At 44.5% G+C, this 15909-nt stretch overlaps 1 protein-coding gene across 1 annotated transcript in view; it reads left to right on the forward strand.

Annotated features, from left to right (window-relative positions):
* The window catches only part of RBFOX1 (RNA binding fox-1 homolog 1), a 440214-nt gene that overhangs the window by 331813 nt on the left and 92492 nt on the right, over positions 1-15909 (forward strand). Inside the window, exon 8 of the mRNA XM_007939608.2 lies at positions 12504-12584. Coding sequence (XP_007937799.1) covers positions 12504-12584 — 81 coding nt within the window. The remainder of the gene's footprint in view (positions 1-12503; positions 12585-15909) is intronic.

Consider the following 15909-nt stretch of genomic DNA (forward strand, 5'->3'; position numbering starts at 1 on the left):
GGTCGCTATGAGTCGGGTCTGACTCAAGGGCACATTACAACAACAACAACATCTAAAACCAGCTTCCAAAAAGATAAACATAACCCAGCATGGACATATATCCCATGGACGTATATAAATCTTCTCTAGAGCCCACTAGGAGTTTTCCTATAGAGGTAAACAGCATTGCTTATTCATCCAAAGTCTAATCATTTTCAGACTCCTTGGGGTTTACAGATGACTGGTAAGTCCTTCAAAAAGTCAAGATGTGTTTCTGGGTAGTTCTCAAAGACTTTGGCCAGTGTCCAGGTCTGCCTCATTGTGGAGTTTTCATACCAGTGAGGACACTGGCAAAGAAATAGCATATCTAAAAATCCCTGCTCCCAGTAGCATGCCTCAAGTTATGTAGTGTATTTAGAAGTAGAATGTCTAAGTCTTCCCATCGAAGCATTCTCTGAGTGGGTTTCTCCAGCCTCCCAGCCAGTGTGAGAAGTTCCTTTGCCTCCTAATGAAAGAAAAAAAAAAAACAGTGTTGTTGCTCTTAGACATAATTATGATATCCAGGCAATGGAACAGTTGATTTAAAGCACCTCGAATCTTCGTAAATAAGTTTAAAAAAAAAAATCAAAATAAATACCAGAGGTCCTACAAAGTTGTCGGCATGGTACTGATAAATGGGAAATCCAGCCGTTTCTCAATTGATGGTAAAGAAGACGCCACCAGCCTCATCCACACTGTACATCATATCTGCCAACTCATTGCTGTGATTAAATATTCCATCAGTGGGGCTGTAAGGCAGCAAAGCTTAACAAGATTCATAAGATGCACCACTTGAACACACATAACTCACTTCCATGGATGACGAGCAACCCGCATGCAAAAGAAAATTGGAATTGAGTTAAATTACTCCAGGAGATGCGATTGATAGGCAAAGGAGAGACTTCTCTAATGCAATGCAAATCTAAGATACAGTTATGTCCTGATGACAAGAAGCAGACAATTAAAAGTCCAAAGATGAGCAATGTGGAGTAAATCAACTTGGAAAGCCTTGAAGATATAGTGAACAACAGTTCTGGGGACACCATTCTTTGGACTTTTTTTTTTTTTTTTTTTAGGGGTAAGGAGGAGGAGATCCTTAATGGATATACTCTTCCTTATAATAAAAGATACTGCCTACAAGAAAAGAAAAACAAAATGGCAGGTACTAGGAGAAGTGAAAGGAGCTCTGGTGGCTCAGTGGTTAAAGCACTCGGCTGCTAACCAAAAGGTCAGTGGTTCAAACCCACCAGCTGCTCCATGGGAGAAAGATGAGGCAGTCTGCTTCCATACTGATAGCCTTGGAAACCTTGCAGGGCTGTTCTACTCTGTTCTCTAGGGGCGCTGTGAGTTGGAATGAACTCCGTGGCACTGGGTTTGGTTTGGGCTTTCCTCTAGTAAAGATTACAGCCTGAGCAACTCTCTGGGGTAGTTCTACCCTATTCTGTAGAGTCACTGTGAGTCACAATCAACTGGATGGCAGTGGGTTTGTTTTTGTTTTTTAAGAGAAAGGAATGCCTAACTGAAAAGTCACATTGAAAAGGTGGTCAGGTCTTGAAAATATCTCATCCTGGGATTATAGAAGGATCAATAGGAAGATGAATGTGCAAGAATCTTTATATTCTGTAAAGTAAAATAAAAATATAAAAGATTACTGTGACTACTGAAGTCACCTCATTCAATTATGTCCATGTTGGAAAGAATGGGGGCACTGACCACATGACTTGTCACCAGGCTAAGGAGACTGGAAAGTGAATTGGAATCTCATTATCAAGTTTAAAAGAAAAGATGTGGAGGTGATCACCCCGTGATTGCTTACCTCCAAAGGGCAGCTGTATTTGACCTGGGCTTACCCATACAAAGTGCTTGTTTTTTGTGTGTTTGTGCCCACCATGAACCAAGAAGCAGCTCAGAACTGGATCCAGAGCAGGTAGATGTCAGCTTCCCTCCCAGTTGCTCCCCAACCCACTTCACTAGGTCCATGACAGCTAAGAGAGTGGCCTTCAGCTATTCATGAAGGTGAGCCATTTTCCAATCCCTTACCTGCTAGTAGGATACAATACCATCTGAAAAAAACAATGATGTTGTCCAAAAACAGTGAGAGCTGTGATCTCTGGATACATCATGTGTGATTGCGTAGCGCATGTTGTTTTATTCATGACAATCTGAGACTTCGGTCTGGGCCTGAGATGATTGGGCCAGAATACCAGGCACAAAGCACGTCCTGTTGAGGAAGTCAACCCCAATGGACTGTGAGCTTATAGCGCAGACACCTACTACCACCACACAAGGAAACCTGGTGGTGCAAGTGTTAAATGTCGGGCTGCTAACCAAAGGGTCAGGAGTGTGAACCCACCACAGAGTGACACCCTGGGAGAATGACCTGGCTATCTGCTCCAAGAAAAAAAAAAAAAAGAAGAAGGACTGTTGCTGTCAAGTTGACTCTGACTACTAGCAATGCTATAAGATGGAGTAGAACTGTCCCATAGGGTTTTCTGGGGTGCAGTCTTTACAGTAGCAAACTGTTGCATCTTTTTCCCATGGAGCTGCTGGTTTCTCTAGCAGCCAAGTACTTTAATAACTGCTGCCCCACCAGAGCAGAAGACCCGAGAGGGCGTGTCTACGCTGTCACATGGGGTCGCTATGAGCCGGAATCAACTTAGAGCATCTCACCGCACCACCACCACACACGGGTGTCCTGGTGCCCCTCCTCGGTCGAATATTTCCTCATGGCTGTCCAGAGGACCAGCCTAGACTGTGTGCGAAGCAGTTCCTGTGCAAGGTGACCTTTGACTCTGCCACGCTTGTGTAAGTCACATGTCTGCCTGGTTCATGTGTGGTGCCCTTCAGTGAACAGGAACAGGAGAGCCCAGGTGTAAGTCCCCCAAGCACAGGATTGATGGTTGTAATGTTCTACTTCAAAGGTTTATCTCATACATCTGTTTGCCTTGGCTGGCCTTTTTCGTAGCAATTCACTTAGTTTCTCTCCTCTCCCGCCCCCGATGTGTCTTATCAGATTTTGGTCCATCTCTGTCCACATCTGGCCCTCACTTTTACCTTCATCTTTCTCTATCCCATAGAGGAAATTCAGAGTGGCTTATTTAGTTTTACCATTTACTTTATTGGGTTGTTGAGAACATACATAGCAGAACATACACCAATTCAACCATTTCAGCATTCTGTGACATTGACTGCATTCTTTGAGTTGTGCAGTAATTCTCACCCTCCCTCATTAACATCAACTCACTGCCCCCTAAGGTTCCTATCTAGTCTTTCAAGTTGCTTTTGTCCATTTGGTCCCATGTAGATGGATCTTAAAAAAGCCCAGTGCTCAGGGCCTACACTCTTCACTAGGGAAGCTAGACTAGTGTTTGGTTTTAAGATGACTTTAGGGGACAATTTTGGTTTAAGGTTTGAAGATCCTCTCAGAGCAATACTTTTGGGGTTCCTCTGGAACACAGCTTGTCTTTGATGGAGTCTTGGAAGGTTAGTCTTCTCTTTGTTTTCAGCCTTATAAAAATGGGAAAGGGATTCTTAGTTCACAGACCACAGGAAACATATGACAGGCTGTATTTGTCCTGCCAGCCATCCTCAGATGACCCCTGGCTTAGAGAGTCTGAATTTAATAAACACAAAGCCACAGGTTTAAGCTCTAGGGAATATTTTAGCATTCTTCTGTTTTAGCAGTTGTGTACTGCATAAACAAGTTATGTTCAGCTGGCTGTCTCTTGGTTGTTGATACTCAAGGAAGGGCCAAAGAGAAAGACCCGGTCTCACTTGACACCTACCACTTACTTCCCTTAAGTCACATTTTGCTCAGAGTTACAGCATGGAGGGGTACGAATTGCCAGGCAGTGTGCTAGACTCAAGGGTAGCAGAAACCAGACCCAGACCGTCCCTCCATTAGCAGATGAGTCAACTCTGAGTATAACAAATGATGGTGTCTTCTAGAGCAGGTACCATCTGGCTTAGGAGTCAGGAGGGTGCTGTAAATTGGGTTTTGAAGGACAAGTAAGAGTTCATCTGGCAAGAGAGGGGGAAAGAACTTTATAGGGATAAGTAAGGAGGAGCTTGGTAGAGTCCAAAGGAGTTTCTCAAACTTAGAGGACCTTCAGAGTCAATGGAGAGAGATTAAAGAAAATCAAGCAAACAGACAAACAAATGCAAGTGTTTAACTTCACCTGAGAGTTATGGAATCAGAATTTCTGGGGTGAAATTAGGTTTCTACAAAGAGTGAGAAATGTTGAAGGCAGAGGGTGCCTTCTAGAAAAGGCTGCAAAATAACTTATACTAATATACAAAGGAACTGGAGCTCTGGGATTTTGCCTTTGATGGTAGGCAGCCATTGAGGGCTCTGTGAAAAAGAAAGGGAAAAATGGAGACAGGAAGGGAGGGAGGGAGGAGGGGAAGGAGGAAAGGAGGGAGAAAGAAGAGAGGAAGGAAGGAGAGAGTGGGAGGGGGAGAAAGGGAGGAAGAAAGGAGGGAGGGGAAAGGGGAGGAAGGAATGAAAGGGATGAGGGAAGTAAAGAAAGGGGGTAGGGGCGGGGAAGGGAGGTGAGGGAAGGGAGGAGGAGGGGAAGATTTAAAATACATCTTGTGACCTGTTAGCACCCATATCTACTTATGGATGAGTTAACCCCCGAAAGGCTGAACGTAAGAAGGCCATATCAACAACTGCCTACCAGTCCCCCAGGTTGGACACTTGGTCCACCGCCTGGTGCCCAACACCAAGGCAACTGTGAAACCTGTTTCCTGGTTTTGCCTGACTCTTTTCCTAGGGGAGTGGATCACCAGAGATTCCAAACAGGAGGTGATGTCATTTTCTTTCCTGTCTTAGCTTGTGTTGTGATTTGATTACAAGCCATTAACTTCTGAAGGCTTTCTCACTTCCCGTTCCAACGTTCTTTTCAAAATGTGTAGTTCACTGTTATTAGCACAACCAAATTAAACTGTTGTGTAAATAGAGACAAATTTCCTGAATATTGTTTAATACGCTTTTTGTTAATTATATGTAGATAGTCATTTTCCAAGTATAAAACAAGGCTGTCCCATTGTCTTTTTAAAAATGTAACACTGAGGAACCAGCACACAAATGGCAGCATCCTGCTTAGATTAACTACGTGGGTGACAGTTAATGCATTTCTAAGACTTCTATGGAACCGTTACACAACCCATTACAGTCAAAATATTGGTTTATGAAAAATTAATAAAGCCAGCGGAAAATGGAATTCCACATCTGCAGTAGCTATTTACAGCAAAAGAATCAGCCAGAATTAATTATGCCGTATGCTACATTCTAATGAGGTTTTCATTAAACTGTATACCATTATGGAAACTAAACAAGGATTATTCAAAGAATAATGCCAATGGCTGTGGGTTTTTTTTTTTTTTTTTTTTGAGAGATTAAATTAGTTAATGGGTTATGCATTTAACTCTGATGCAAAGGTTAATCAATGTACAGTTATAATTGTGTTAAATCCAGTATAAATATTAAAGGCATGAACATCCCAACATCATGGATATGTCTTCTGAGTCAAAAACATGAATCAGTTAAAAACACGGATCTCTGTTTCTCCTGTTTGATATATATGTAGTATCGTGAGGATGGGCTGTGGTGGTGTAGGGGTTAAAGCATTCAGCTGCAAACCTTTCGGAGGTTCTAATGTGCCAGCTGCTCTGAGCAAGACAGATGAGACAGCCTGTGTCCATAAGGATTTACAGCCTTGGAAACCCTCTGGCAGCTCTGTTCCATCTTATAGGGTCACTATGAGTGGGAATCTACTCGGTACAATGAGTTTATGGTAAAGCCAGAACTTTCTGCATATTAGTTCTCTGTCAATTTTTTAAAATAATGCCCAAAAGCTGGAAGTTCTAGGTTTGCTTTCAGGTCATAAGTGTGTGCTGTGTATGTGGGTGTAGGGGGAGAGGGGAGGCATGTTCAAGAAGATGCATCTCATTACTCTTGGAGAAACGAAAGGTGAAGTATATTTTCTGCTACACTGAAATAGAGGTCAAGGTTTTATACCCAGTTTGGTTTTCTGAGGCAGTATCACAATGGACATAGATTGTCCCATCTTCTTCCAAGGAGTGGCTGGTAGGTTTGAACTGCCAGCCTTCTGGTTAGCAGTCAGATGCTTTAGGAACTATGCCACCAGAGCTCCTAGTTTAGGGTAGGGGGAAAAAAAAAAGATGAATGTTTGTATTATGCTCTAGATCTATCCAGTCCTTCCTAAAGTTGAGTTTTGTAACAGCATGTGAAATGTAAGACAGGAGGCACTGGCTAAGAGTCTCATAGAAACTTAGCAAGGTCCCTGCGTGGCAAAAATAGGTAAGAGTTCAACTTCTCTCTGGAAGGTTGGCAGCTTGATCCCACGCAGAGCTGACTCAGAAGAAAGGCCTGGACATCAGCTTCTGAAAAGTCACAGGCTGGAAACCCTGTGGAGCAGTTCTACTCTGTAGACATGGCATTACCTTGAGCTGGAATAATTAACAAGTATCTCAGAGGCTCTTGTTCCCAGGAAGATGGGAGAGAGTGAAGGAGACCGTCTGGTTCTTCGTAGGACATTCAACTCCAGTGATTTCAGCTAAAGCCAAATTTTGACTTACTATTTCCTCCCAAGCAGGGATTGCAAAGTAAAATGCTGTTAGGAGCAGGCTTGAGATAAAAAAGTGAAATAGGTTTGGTGGAGACTTTAGCAAAGTGGAAAGGCATGTCTCAGTAATCAAAAGAATATGCATGCGAAAGCTGGACAGTGAATAAGGAAGACCAAGGAAGAATTGATGCATTCGGATTATGGTGTTGGTGAAGAATATTGAATGGACTGCCAGAAGAATGAACCAGTCTGTCTTGGAAGAAGTACAGCCAGAATGCTTCTTAGAAGCAAGGATGGTGAGACTTTGTTCTATATACTTTGGACATGTTCTCAAGAGGGACAAGTCCCTGGAGAAGGACATCATGCTTGGTGAAGTAGAGGGTCTGCAGAAAGAGGAAGACCCTCAATGAGATAGATGGAGACAGTGGCTGCATCAGTGGGCTCAAACATAGCAATGATTGTGAGGATGGATAGCACAGGACTGGGCAGTGTTTTGTTGTGTTTTATGTGGGGTCGCCGTGAGTCAAAACTGACTCAAGGACATCTAACAACAACAACAGTGGCTTTTCACCAGCAGTCACAGGTACCACATCACGCAGAAATGCTTGGTCACATCCATGTCGTCCAATCAGTTGATTCCTCAAGAGAAGCTAGACATCCTTATTGTTGTATGAACTCATCACTGTGGAGTTGATTCAACTTGTAGTGACACTATAGGAGAGTGTAGAACTGCCCCCGTGGGATTCGCCTGGCTATAATCTTTATGTAAGCAGACTGCCACGTCTTTCTCCCACAGAACAGCTAATGGGTTTTGACCCACTGAATTTTTTGGTTAGCAGCCAAGCACTTATTAAACCTCCCCAACTTAACTGTGAGCAATGTATTCCCAATCTTAAAAAGTTATCAACTAAATTGATTATGTTTAACATCATTTTAGTAGTCAAGCTAAATGGCCCACTGACTCTCAATTTGGAAGTAATTACACTCTCAGCTTCAGACTGAGAGGTTGGAGGTCCAAGTCCATCTCAGGCACCTTGGAAGAGAGGCCTGGTGATCTATGGTGAAAAAACCAGCTGTTGGAAACCCTACAGAGCACAGTCCTACTGTGACACACATGGCAGCACCAGGAGTCACAATCAATCAGAGAGCAGCTAGGAAAGAAGTCGCCTGAAGGAACGACTGCCAACCAGAAGGCTGGCGGTTCAAACCCACCAGCCACTCCTCGGAAGGAAGGTTGGGCAATCTACTTCCGTAGTGATACAACCTCGGAAACCCAAGGAGGGGTCGCTAGAAGTCGGGTCCGACGCAACAGGTCATCCACTATTTGCCACACACTCTCATATAACATTCTAATCCTTACAACAAAGCTTGATGAAGTAGACATTTTTGTCTCTGTTCTACAAATGTGAAAACTGAAGCTCAGACATGTTAAATGACCTGCCCAAGGTATATAACTTATCATGAATGTGGCTGGGAAACAGAACTAAAAGTAAAATTCTCTGAAACCTGTGCTTTTTCTAAGGAGCCCTGGCGGCTCAGTGGTTAAAGCACTCAGTTGTTAAACCTACCAACCACTCCATGGGAGATGGATGTGGCAGTCTACTTCCAAAAAGATTTCTAGCCATGGATACCCTACGGGGGCAGTTCTACTCTGTCCTTCAGGATCTCTACAAGGAGTCAGAATCAGTTCCTTGGCAATGGGTTTTTTGTTTTTCAGTATTTTTCAGCTCTAAGACAAGACCTTAAGAGTTCATATTTCTCCTCTTTGCACCCCTTTCCACCACATCTTGTACCAGTCTTCTAAGTGGTGGTTTCTCATGGAGAGAAGATGTATTCTGCCCAAAGGCATCCTTGGCTGGATTTAAAACCCTATGGCAGATTGTTAAGCACAGTCACTAAAACCTTTAGCCTTGAAGAATATTTCCAGCTGGGACAGGGCTTCGGAATTTTGACAAGTGGATTAGTTGCAGTGGAGGTGGTGGATATTTCTCATCCAGAGGTTGGACAAGGCATCAAATCAACTTGGGACTAAGTTGTTGTTGGGTGCTGTTGAATAATATGAAATGATCAGTGTTCACCCATATTTGATATAAAAGAGGTCAATTTCATGTGCTTTAACCTGACAGAAAGAGCATTGTGGTTACATCCCCTGCAACAACACTGACTGAATGGTAGTAACTGCCTAGGAACTGTGTTAAGAATGATTCTGATGATTCCAGGCTGTTAGAATAGGGTAAGATTGAACTTGATTATTGATGTCTGTCCTGGCTGTCAGAACAGGGTAGGTAAGATTGAACTTGATTGGTGATGTCTGTCCTGGCTAAGGAATGGATGAATAGTGGTATAAATTGTGCATAGTTATTATCCTTAATTATAAGGAGCTTCATAAGCAAAGGCACAAACGTCTCAGAAGGATGGATGTCACTTAGTTATAAGAAACTCATGGTAGTTGGAGGTGGATGGTCTACGGAAGGACCAGTAGAAGACTCCACTCAGGAGACTCAGTGGAAAGCTAGGTTGGGGCTGTATTGAAAACTGCCTTGAATGACCTTGTAAACACTCCTCAGACAGATGCTTGTACCCTATTAGCTGTTTGACTTGCTTTTTAAAGCAAATACCTATTAGTCCGCCCACTCCCCATCCATGGAGGTTACAGTCTTCTTTTCTGCCTAGTTGTTTCATTTGAAGATTCTTTTTAAGAAAGGTCACAAAGTATTAAGAGAACATATGATAAGTACTTTGCAAATTAAATTGGATGATGTTTTTCAGTGAACTAAAAACCAAGTCCTTTGACGGTATAGATTGTGCTTTACAAAGGTCAAAATCATTACATGAAGCCTTTCTTAAAAAAAAATAAATAAATAACTACTAAAGAGGGCAACCGATGGAGTCATCTTGGCCCGTTTCTGAGAATGTACAGTCTCAGAAAATGAAGAAAGCTTCCTTATGTCCTGATGGGATTCAGCTTTCTGTAAGGAATCTACATTCTGTTCCAATAGGATTCTATAAATTGCATTGAGGATGTAGCAAACTGACCTGAGGGGTTTGACTGTCTAGTACTGAAACACTCTTCTAGATATATTTTTGCTATCATTAGATTATTTTTCTTTAGAAGCCTAAGTACCTCAAGTAACTTTAGATCTCATTTAAAAACTGCATTTGAACCAGAGGTGCATGAAAGAAGGAGCCCTGGTGGTGCAATGGTTAAGTGCTCAGCTGCTGATCAAAAGGTTGGCAGTTCAAACCCACCCAGAACTCCTTGGAAGAAAGACCTGGTGCTCCTGTAAAGACTGTAGCCTAGAAAACCCTATGGGGCAGTTCTACTCTGTCACATAGGGTCACCATGAATTGATTTTGACTCCAAAGTACCTAACAACAACAAATATGACAGACCCACTTGGGGGGCTTTTCCAAAAGCCACTGAGTGGGTTCCAGTCTAGAAGAGTCTTGTTTGGGGGATCTCTGTGTGTCTGGTTGTGCTAATTTTTCCATAGGCCGTGAGCAAAAACACTGGAGTTACACAGGAGCAGTCACACAGGCTGCAGCCACACAGGAGCACCTACTGATGACTCAGGCTGGTGGAGGGGTGCTGTGTCTTCCCTGGTGGCTTGGGTGCCCTCTGCTGGTGGTTTAAGACCTACCCCCAATGATCTGGGATCTGATTCATTCATTCCTCATCATGCCAGTTACCTGCCCAAACTGGAGAAGCACCAAGTGAGGTGAAACTAGACCTGTGAAGGTTCATCCTCAAGGTCCGACATTACAGTGGAAGTAACTGACAATGCAGCAAAGGCTGATCATGGCCTAGGCCCATCCAGGCTCTTAATAGATTTGCTTCCAAGAGAAGGTCAGTTAATTCCTGAATGTTCCCCTTTGTGCCCACTTTCATACCAGGGAAACCATGAGAAGGGCTACAGGGCATTCCTGCTGGGAGAATTCCTGAACAGTGGCTGCTTCTCCTAGTGCAGTAAGCTGAAGATGGGGAAGTGAGAGATGGGGTAGGGATTTTAATGTATGTGCCAAAAAAAAAAAAAAAAAAAAGAAAGAAATCCTGGAAAATTACTGTTTTTAATACTCAGGCTATGTCAAGGTGCTGGCAAAGCAAAAAGAAAAAATAAAATCAAAATTCTACTGTACCTCCAGAGAGTGTTAATAAAATCTTGGTTTATCTGGAAATCCAAAAAAAAAAAAAAAAAAAAAAAATCACTGCCGTTGAGTCAGATCCAACTCATAGTGACCCCTCCTTAGGTTTCCAAGGCAGGAGCTCTGGTAGTGTAATGCCTAAGGCACTTGACTGCTAACCAGAAGGCTGGAGGTTCAAACCCACCAGCCACTCCTCGGAAGGAAGATGGGGCAATCTACTTCCGTAGTGATACTGCCTCGGAAACCCAAGGAAGGGTCGCTATGAGTCGGGTCCAACTCAAGGGCACATAACAACCACATCACTAGGGAAGTAGATTGCCCCGTCTTCATTCAGAGGTTTATCTGGAAAGAACTTTCAAAATGCAGAAGCACTGAGCACAGAGGAGGGCAGTGGGATGTGGGGAAGGCGTTCTCAGCTCGCGTTACATGATGGTTCTATCCAGTTCTGTAGTTCAGGAGAGATGTCTGTGTCTTGATGGCACCCCTCTCTCTTCAGCCCAATCCCACACGCTCTGGAAGTTTCTACCACACTTTTATTGATGACGGGGAAGGTACTGTAGGTCCATTCCCTAGAGCCAGTCTCCAAGGACCAAGGAGTGCTCACTGCCCCAGGGGGTGGACTCCCAGGATGGGGTTCTTTTCATGGAAGATTGCCTTTCAGTTTTGGTGGTGACAGAGGAATCCAAGAACAAATGGGGGCCTTTGATCTTCCGTGCCCAGAGGAAGCGAATAGAAGCCCCAGGAGCCCATCTCCAGTCTCCATAACATGTGAACCACTTCTCCAAAGTCCTTTAAATTCTTTTGCAAAGTCTTTGAGTATGAACTTGGCAGCTGCAGGAGGGAAGAATGGATGCCCCAAAGATTCCTGATCCTGGTCTTCCTCAGAGCAGGTGTTTGTCCAAAACATGTCATAGATCAAGGGGACGCCCCAGATTCCACCGCCCTTCACCACCGTAAAATCCCATCTTTCAAGGATGAGCCCAGCACCCTTTGCTTTAAATCAGGTTGAAGGAAGGTGTCGCTGCCTTGCAGGGTCTGTCTGCAGGGGAGGTACGCGGCCTCTTCAGCTGGAAGACAGAGCTTTAGGGAAGGGAAAGGAAAGGCAGGAGCCAAAACGGCCTTAGCAGAGTCTACTGTGGTGCAGGGTGATAATGAAAGCTTTCTTCCCTGCCTTCCTCATGGTCTTCCTCCAAGGAACTGATTCAGGAAGACGCAGGTTGAAGGAGCAACAGGTTTCCTCCAAACCTACCCATGCGTTTGCTTACCACTTACTGTGTGGCCATTGCATGCTAGCCACTGTGTCAAGCACATCTCTAGGGAGATGACCCAACCCTCTTGGAGGTAGGTATATGTCAGCTCCTCTTTTCAAGATGAGAATCTCAGGGCACAGAGAGGTGCAGTGACCTACCAAGAGCACACAGCTCAGCAGTGGCTGAGCCAGGCTTAGCCCTGATATTTACAAAATGTCCTGAGCATGCCATGCTGCCTCCGTTCCCGATCTGAGTCTAAGACAGGGTCCCACTGCTCAACCCCAGGCGAAAAGCAGTGCCATGTGCTTGGTGGGCTGGGGGGTGGGCTTCTGCCATGTTCCCCTGGCTAAGGCGGGGGCCCTCTGTGGGTGTCCCCGTCCTGTGCTCTGGAATGTGGCCGTGTGTTCATTTCTCTGCCTTTCTCGTTCGCACTGCCGCTGTTGCTCAGGTACAGTGTGCCTGTCCCCAAACCAGATGCCATCTCTCTCTCTCTCTTTCGTAGGCACGGTGCTGTTGTGCCAGGCCAACCAGGAGGGATCCTCCGTGTACAGTACCCCCAGTTCACTTGTATACACTTCCGCAAGTAAGCCCCCTGTCCTGCCTCTCTTTTTGTTTTGTGACGTAAATCCCAGTCTGATCACCTCCCCCGCCTTGTCAGTTCCCTCCCTCCCTTCCGCCCCACCCCTGCGTCTCTCCCAGAGATGACCTTGAGTCCCATGAGCATGTTTCCATGTCCTTGTTGCCTTAGCATCCAACCCCTCTGCTCATCACCACGCATGTGTCAACCCTCACTTCCCAGGTATCCCAGGCATGCTTGTCAGCCCGCTCAGGATGGGGTCCTATGGATGGGACATGGGGCATTGGGTTGTGGGAGGGCTGGGGGGTGGGGAGGAACAGGGGAGGGAGGAAGTGATATATAGCCTGTTGCCTGCCTTCATCACAGCTTTGCAAATTAATATAAAAATCACTTAAATGAAACGTTCAGGCCGTCCAAAAGGCACCCGAGTCTAGCCAAAGATGCTTCATGGGCATTCTTTACACCAGGTTCTGTGTGAGGAAATAGAACTAGCCTGTGGCTAGTGAAGAAGCCCTTGTGGCTCAGCAAGTAAAGCACTTGGCTGAGAACTGAAGGTTGACGGTTTGAGCCCACCATCTGCTACACAGAAGAAAGATGTGGCAATCAGCTTTTGTAAAGATAGCAGCCTTGGAAACCCTGTAGGACGGTTCTACTCTGTCTTCTAGGGGTGCTATGATTCGGAAGTGACTCAAAGGCAGTAGGTTGGGTTGGGATTTTGTGGCTAGTGATTGTTTGCAAGGCTGCTCTATTCTGCGCTGTTTGACTCCAATGAGGAACCAGAGAGAAAAATGTGGTTCTCCCCCATTTACCTGGGAGGACAACTACAGTATCCATGCCCTTTTTAAAAAGTCCGTAATACATGTAAGTACAGCCTTCAAGTGCTAGGGGAAGAGGACTAAATATAAATATGGCCAAGAGCTCCCAGGGTTGATGTGGGACAACAGAGACTCCCCTGCCTGCAATGGGGGTTTGAGGGTGGGCCGTACCCCCACCCCAATTCCCAGAGAAGGGTGGAGACATAAAGTGCCCCCCACTTCAGCATGGTCACCCACCTCCCTGCCCCTCTGTCTTCCAAGTCTGCCCCCTTCAAAGATCTTCAGCCACAATCAACACCTCATCTGTTTGACACAATATATGTACACCCCATGACACCCCCATGAAAGCCTAGCAGGACCTCCCTGGATCAGAGCTCACAAATGAGCCTGGAGGGATCGAGGGACTGCCTCTGAGGCTGGCTGGAGGAGGGATGGGGTCGCTGAGAGGCACCTGGTTCATGCAAGGCAAGGGATGGGAGACGGACGAGAATCCTCCTTGCGGGGCCATGTCCGGCATCTCAATCCCAAACTGTGAATCTCACACCAAGCTAACTCCTCACTGTGAGGGAAAGGGTCGCCAGCAGCCACAGAGGCCTTTTAAAAAAAAAAAAAAAAAAATGATGATGTGAAACCTTAGGGTACTGAAAACCCCAGAAGGCAAGGGCAGCTGATGGCTGTTCCCAGAGTATAACCAGCTGCAGCAGTTTCGGCATGCATTAAATGCAAGGTGTTTTTCCTGTGTTCTGAAGCAACCATGAGTGGGCAAGAAATAGTTCTTTGTGAATATGTGATTGTCGTTCCATGTGTGGCGATGTGAGGCGATGTGAACATGTGTGTGTAGCTCCTCAAATTATAATGGTCCTACTCATTGTGACGTAGACAACCTTGTTGATTCTGCTCTAAACTCACTCCAGGTAGGTATCAAGATTCTTGCTTTAATAGTCAGAGAAACGAGGCCATTGAGAGGCTGAGTAATTCACACTGGGTCACACAGCCCACAGTGGTAGATTTGTTTCTGAACCTGGGAAAGTTGATCAACCTTCTGATGCTTTTCTGGGTCTGTCCAACTCTGAGTCCCATCATCATCTCCTTGTACTCGTCTTTCCTTTGTCTCTACAGTCACCCCTCGTTTTATTGTGGTTCACAGATACTGTGAGTTTTACATACTGAAGTTTTGTGGCAACCCCATGCCAAGCAAGTCTCTTGGCGCCATTTTTCCAACAGCATGTGTTCCCTTTGTGTCCCATTTTGGTCACTGTCACAATATTTCAAACGTTTTCATAATATCATTTCACACTTAGTAGACTACAGTATCATGTCTACATAACTTACATATTTGCTGGGAAAAAAATAATGCATGCTTGATTGTGACACTCGCTTTATTATGATGGTCTGGAATGGCACCCCGAGTTTCTCTGAGCTCTGCCCGTGGGTGGTATTTTCTGAAGGAGACTTGACGCACTCAGACTCATCGCAGAGTTGAGCCCCAGAGGACTGGTAGGTATTTCCTGCAGACAGCGCCATCCATTAGAGCTGTCTGGAGGGCACTGCCACATACATGTGCTAGTGGGACCAAGGAACTGATTCCGTTTTTTTATTTAATTTTAATGAGTTTAATTTGCCATATGTGACAGATGGCTACCTTAATGGACTGTAAGATCACATACTGCATTTACAGTTTAGCTTTCTTCACCAAAGTAAATAAAATGAGTTAAGTCTCAGAGAACAAGCCAGTTTGAATCGGGCTAGCTATGCTGAAGCATCTTGGAAAAAGTCCATGTCATGCTAGTTACACATGGAAATAGTACACAGATTCTCCGTACTAAAAAAGCTGGAAGAAATAGAGGGATAGACATTTGAAACAAGGGTTGCAAACTACAGCCTACAGGCCACAGCCAGCCAAGAGCCTGTGATTATGTTTTCTAGATTGTCAATGGGTTATTTAAAAAAAAAAAAAAAAAGATATGGCAGAAACATACATGGCCCCCAAAACTGAAAATACTTACTGGCTGATTCTTTATGGAAATGTTTGATCCCTCATCTAAAGGGTCCATTTTATTATTGAAAATACAAAGTGGCAATATCACGTCACTGTACATAAATGCATTTTTCTTTTTAAGTGTCAAAGTAAAAGTTATGATAATCCTAGCAATATTATGGGTGCAGCATCATTCTTTTATAAATTACATAATCACTCATAAGACCCCCATGTTTTGCATCCTAGTTTTTAATTAATATCATATCATATGCACCTGATGAAAATATGTTAACGGCCTCATAATATTCTCTTTAAAGACATTATATTTCGTGTTGTCTATATAAAATTTATAGGAGCCCTGGTGGCGCAGCGGTAAAGCACTTGGCTGCTAAACAAAAGATTGACAATTTGAACCCACCTGGCCATTCTGTGGGAGAAAGATATGAAATCAGCTTCCATAAAGATTTACAGCCTTGGAACCCATATGGGCCAGTTCTGCTCTGACCTATAGGGCCACTGTGAGTCGTAATTGACTCTA

The sequence above is a fragment of the Orycteropus afer genome, unplaced genomic scaffold (assembly GCF_000298275.1).
Source record: "Orycteropus afer afer isolate SDZICR_OR568_19922 unplaced genomic scaffold, OryAfe1.0 scaffold00061, whole genome shotgun sequence".
Lineage (NCBI taxonomy): Eukaryota > Metazoa > Chordata > Mammalia > Tubulidentata > Orycteropodidae > Orycteropus > Orycteropus afer.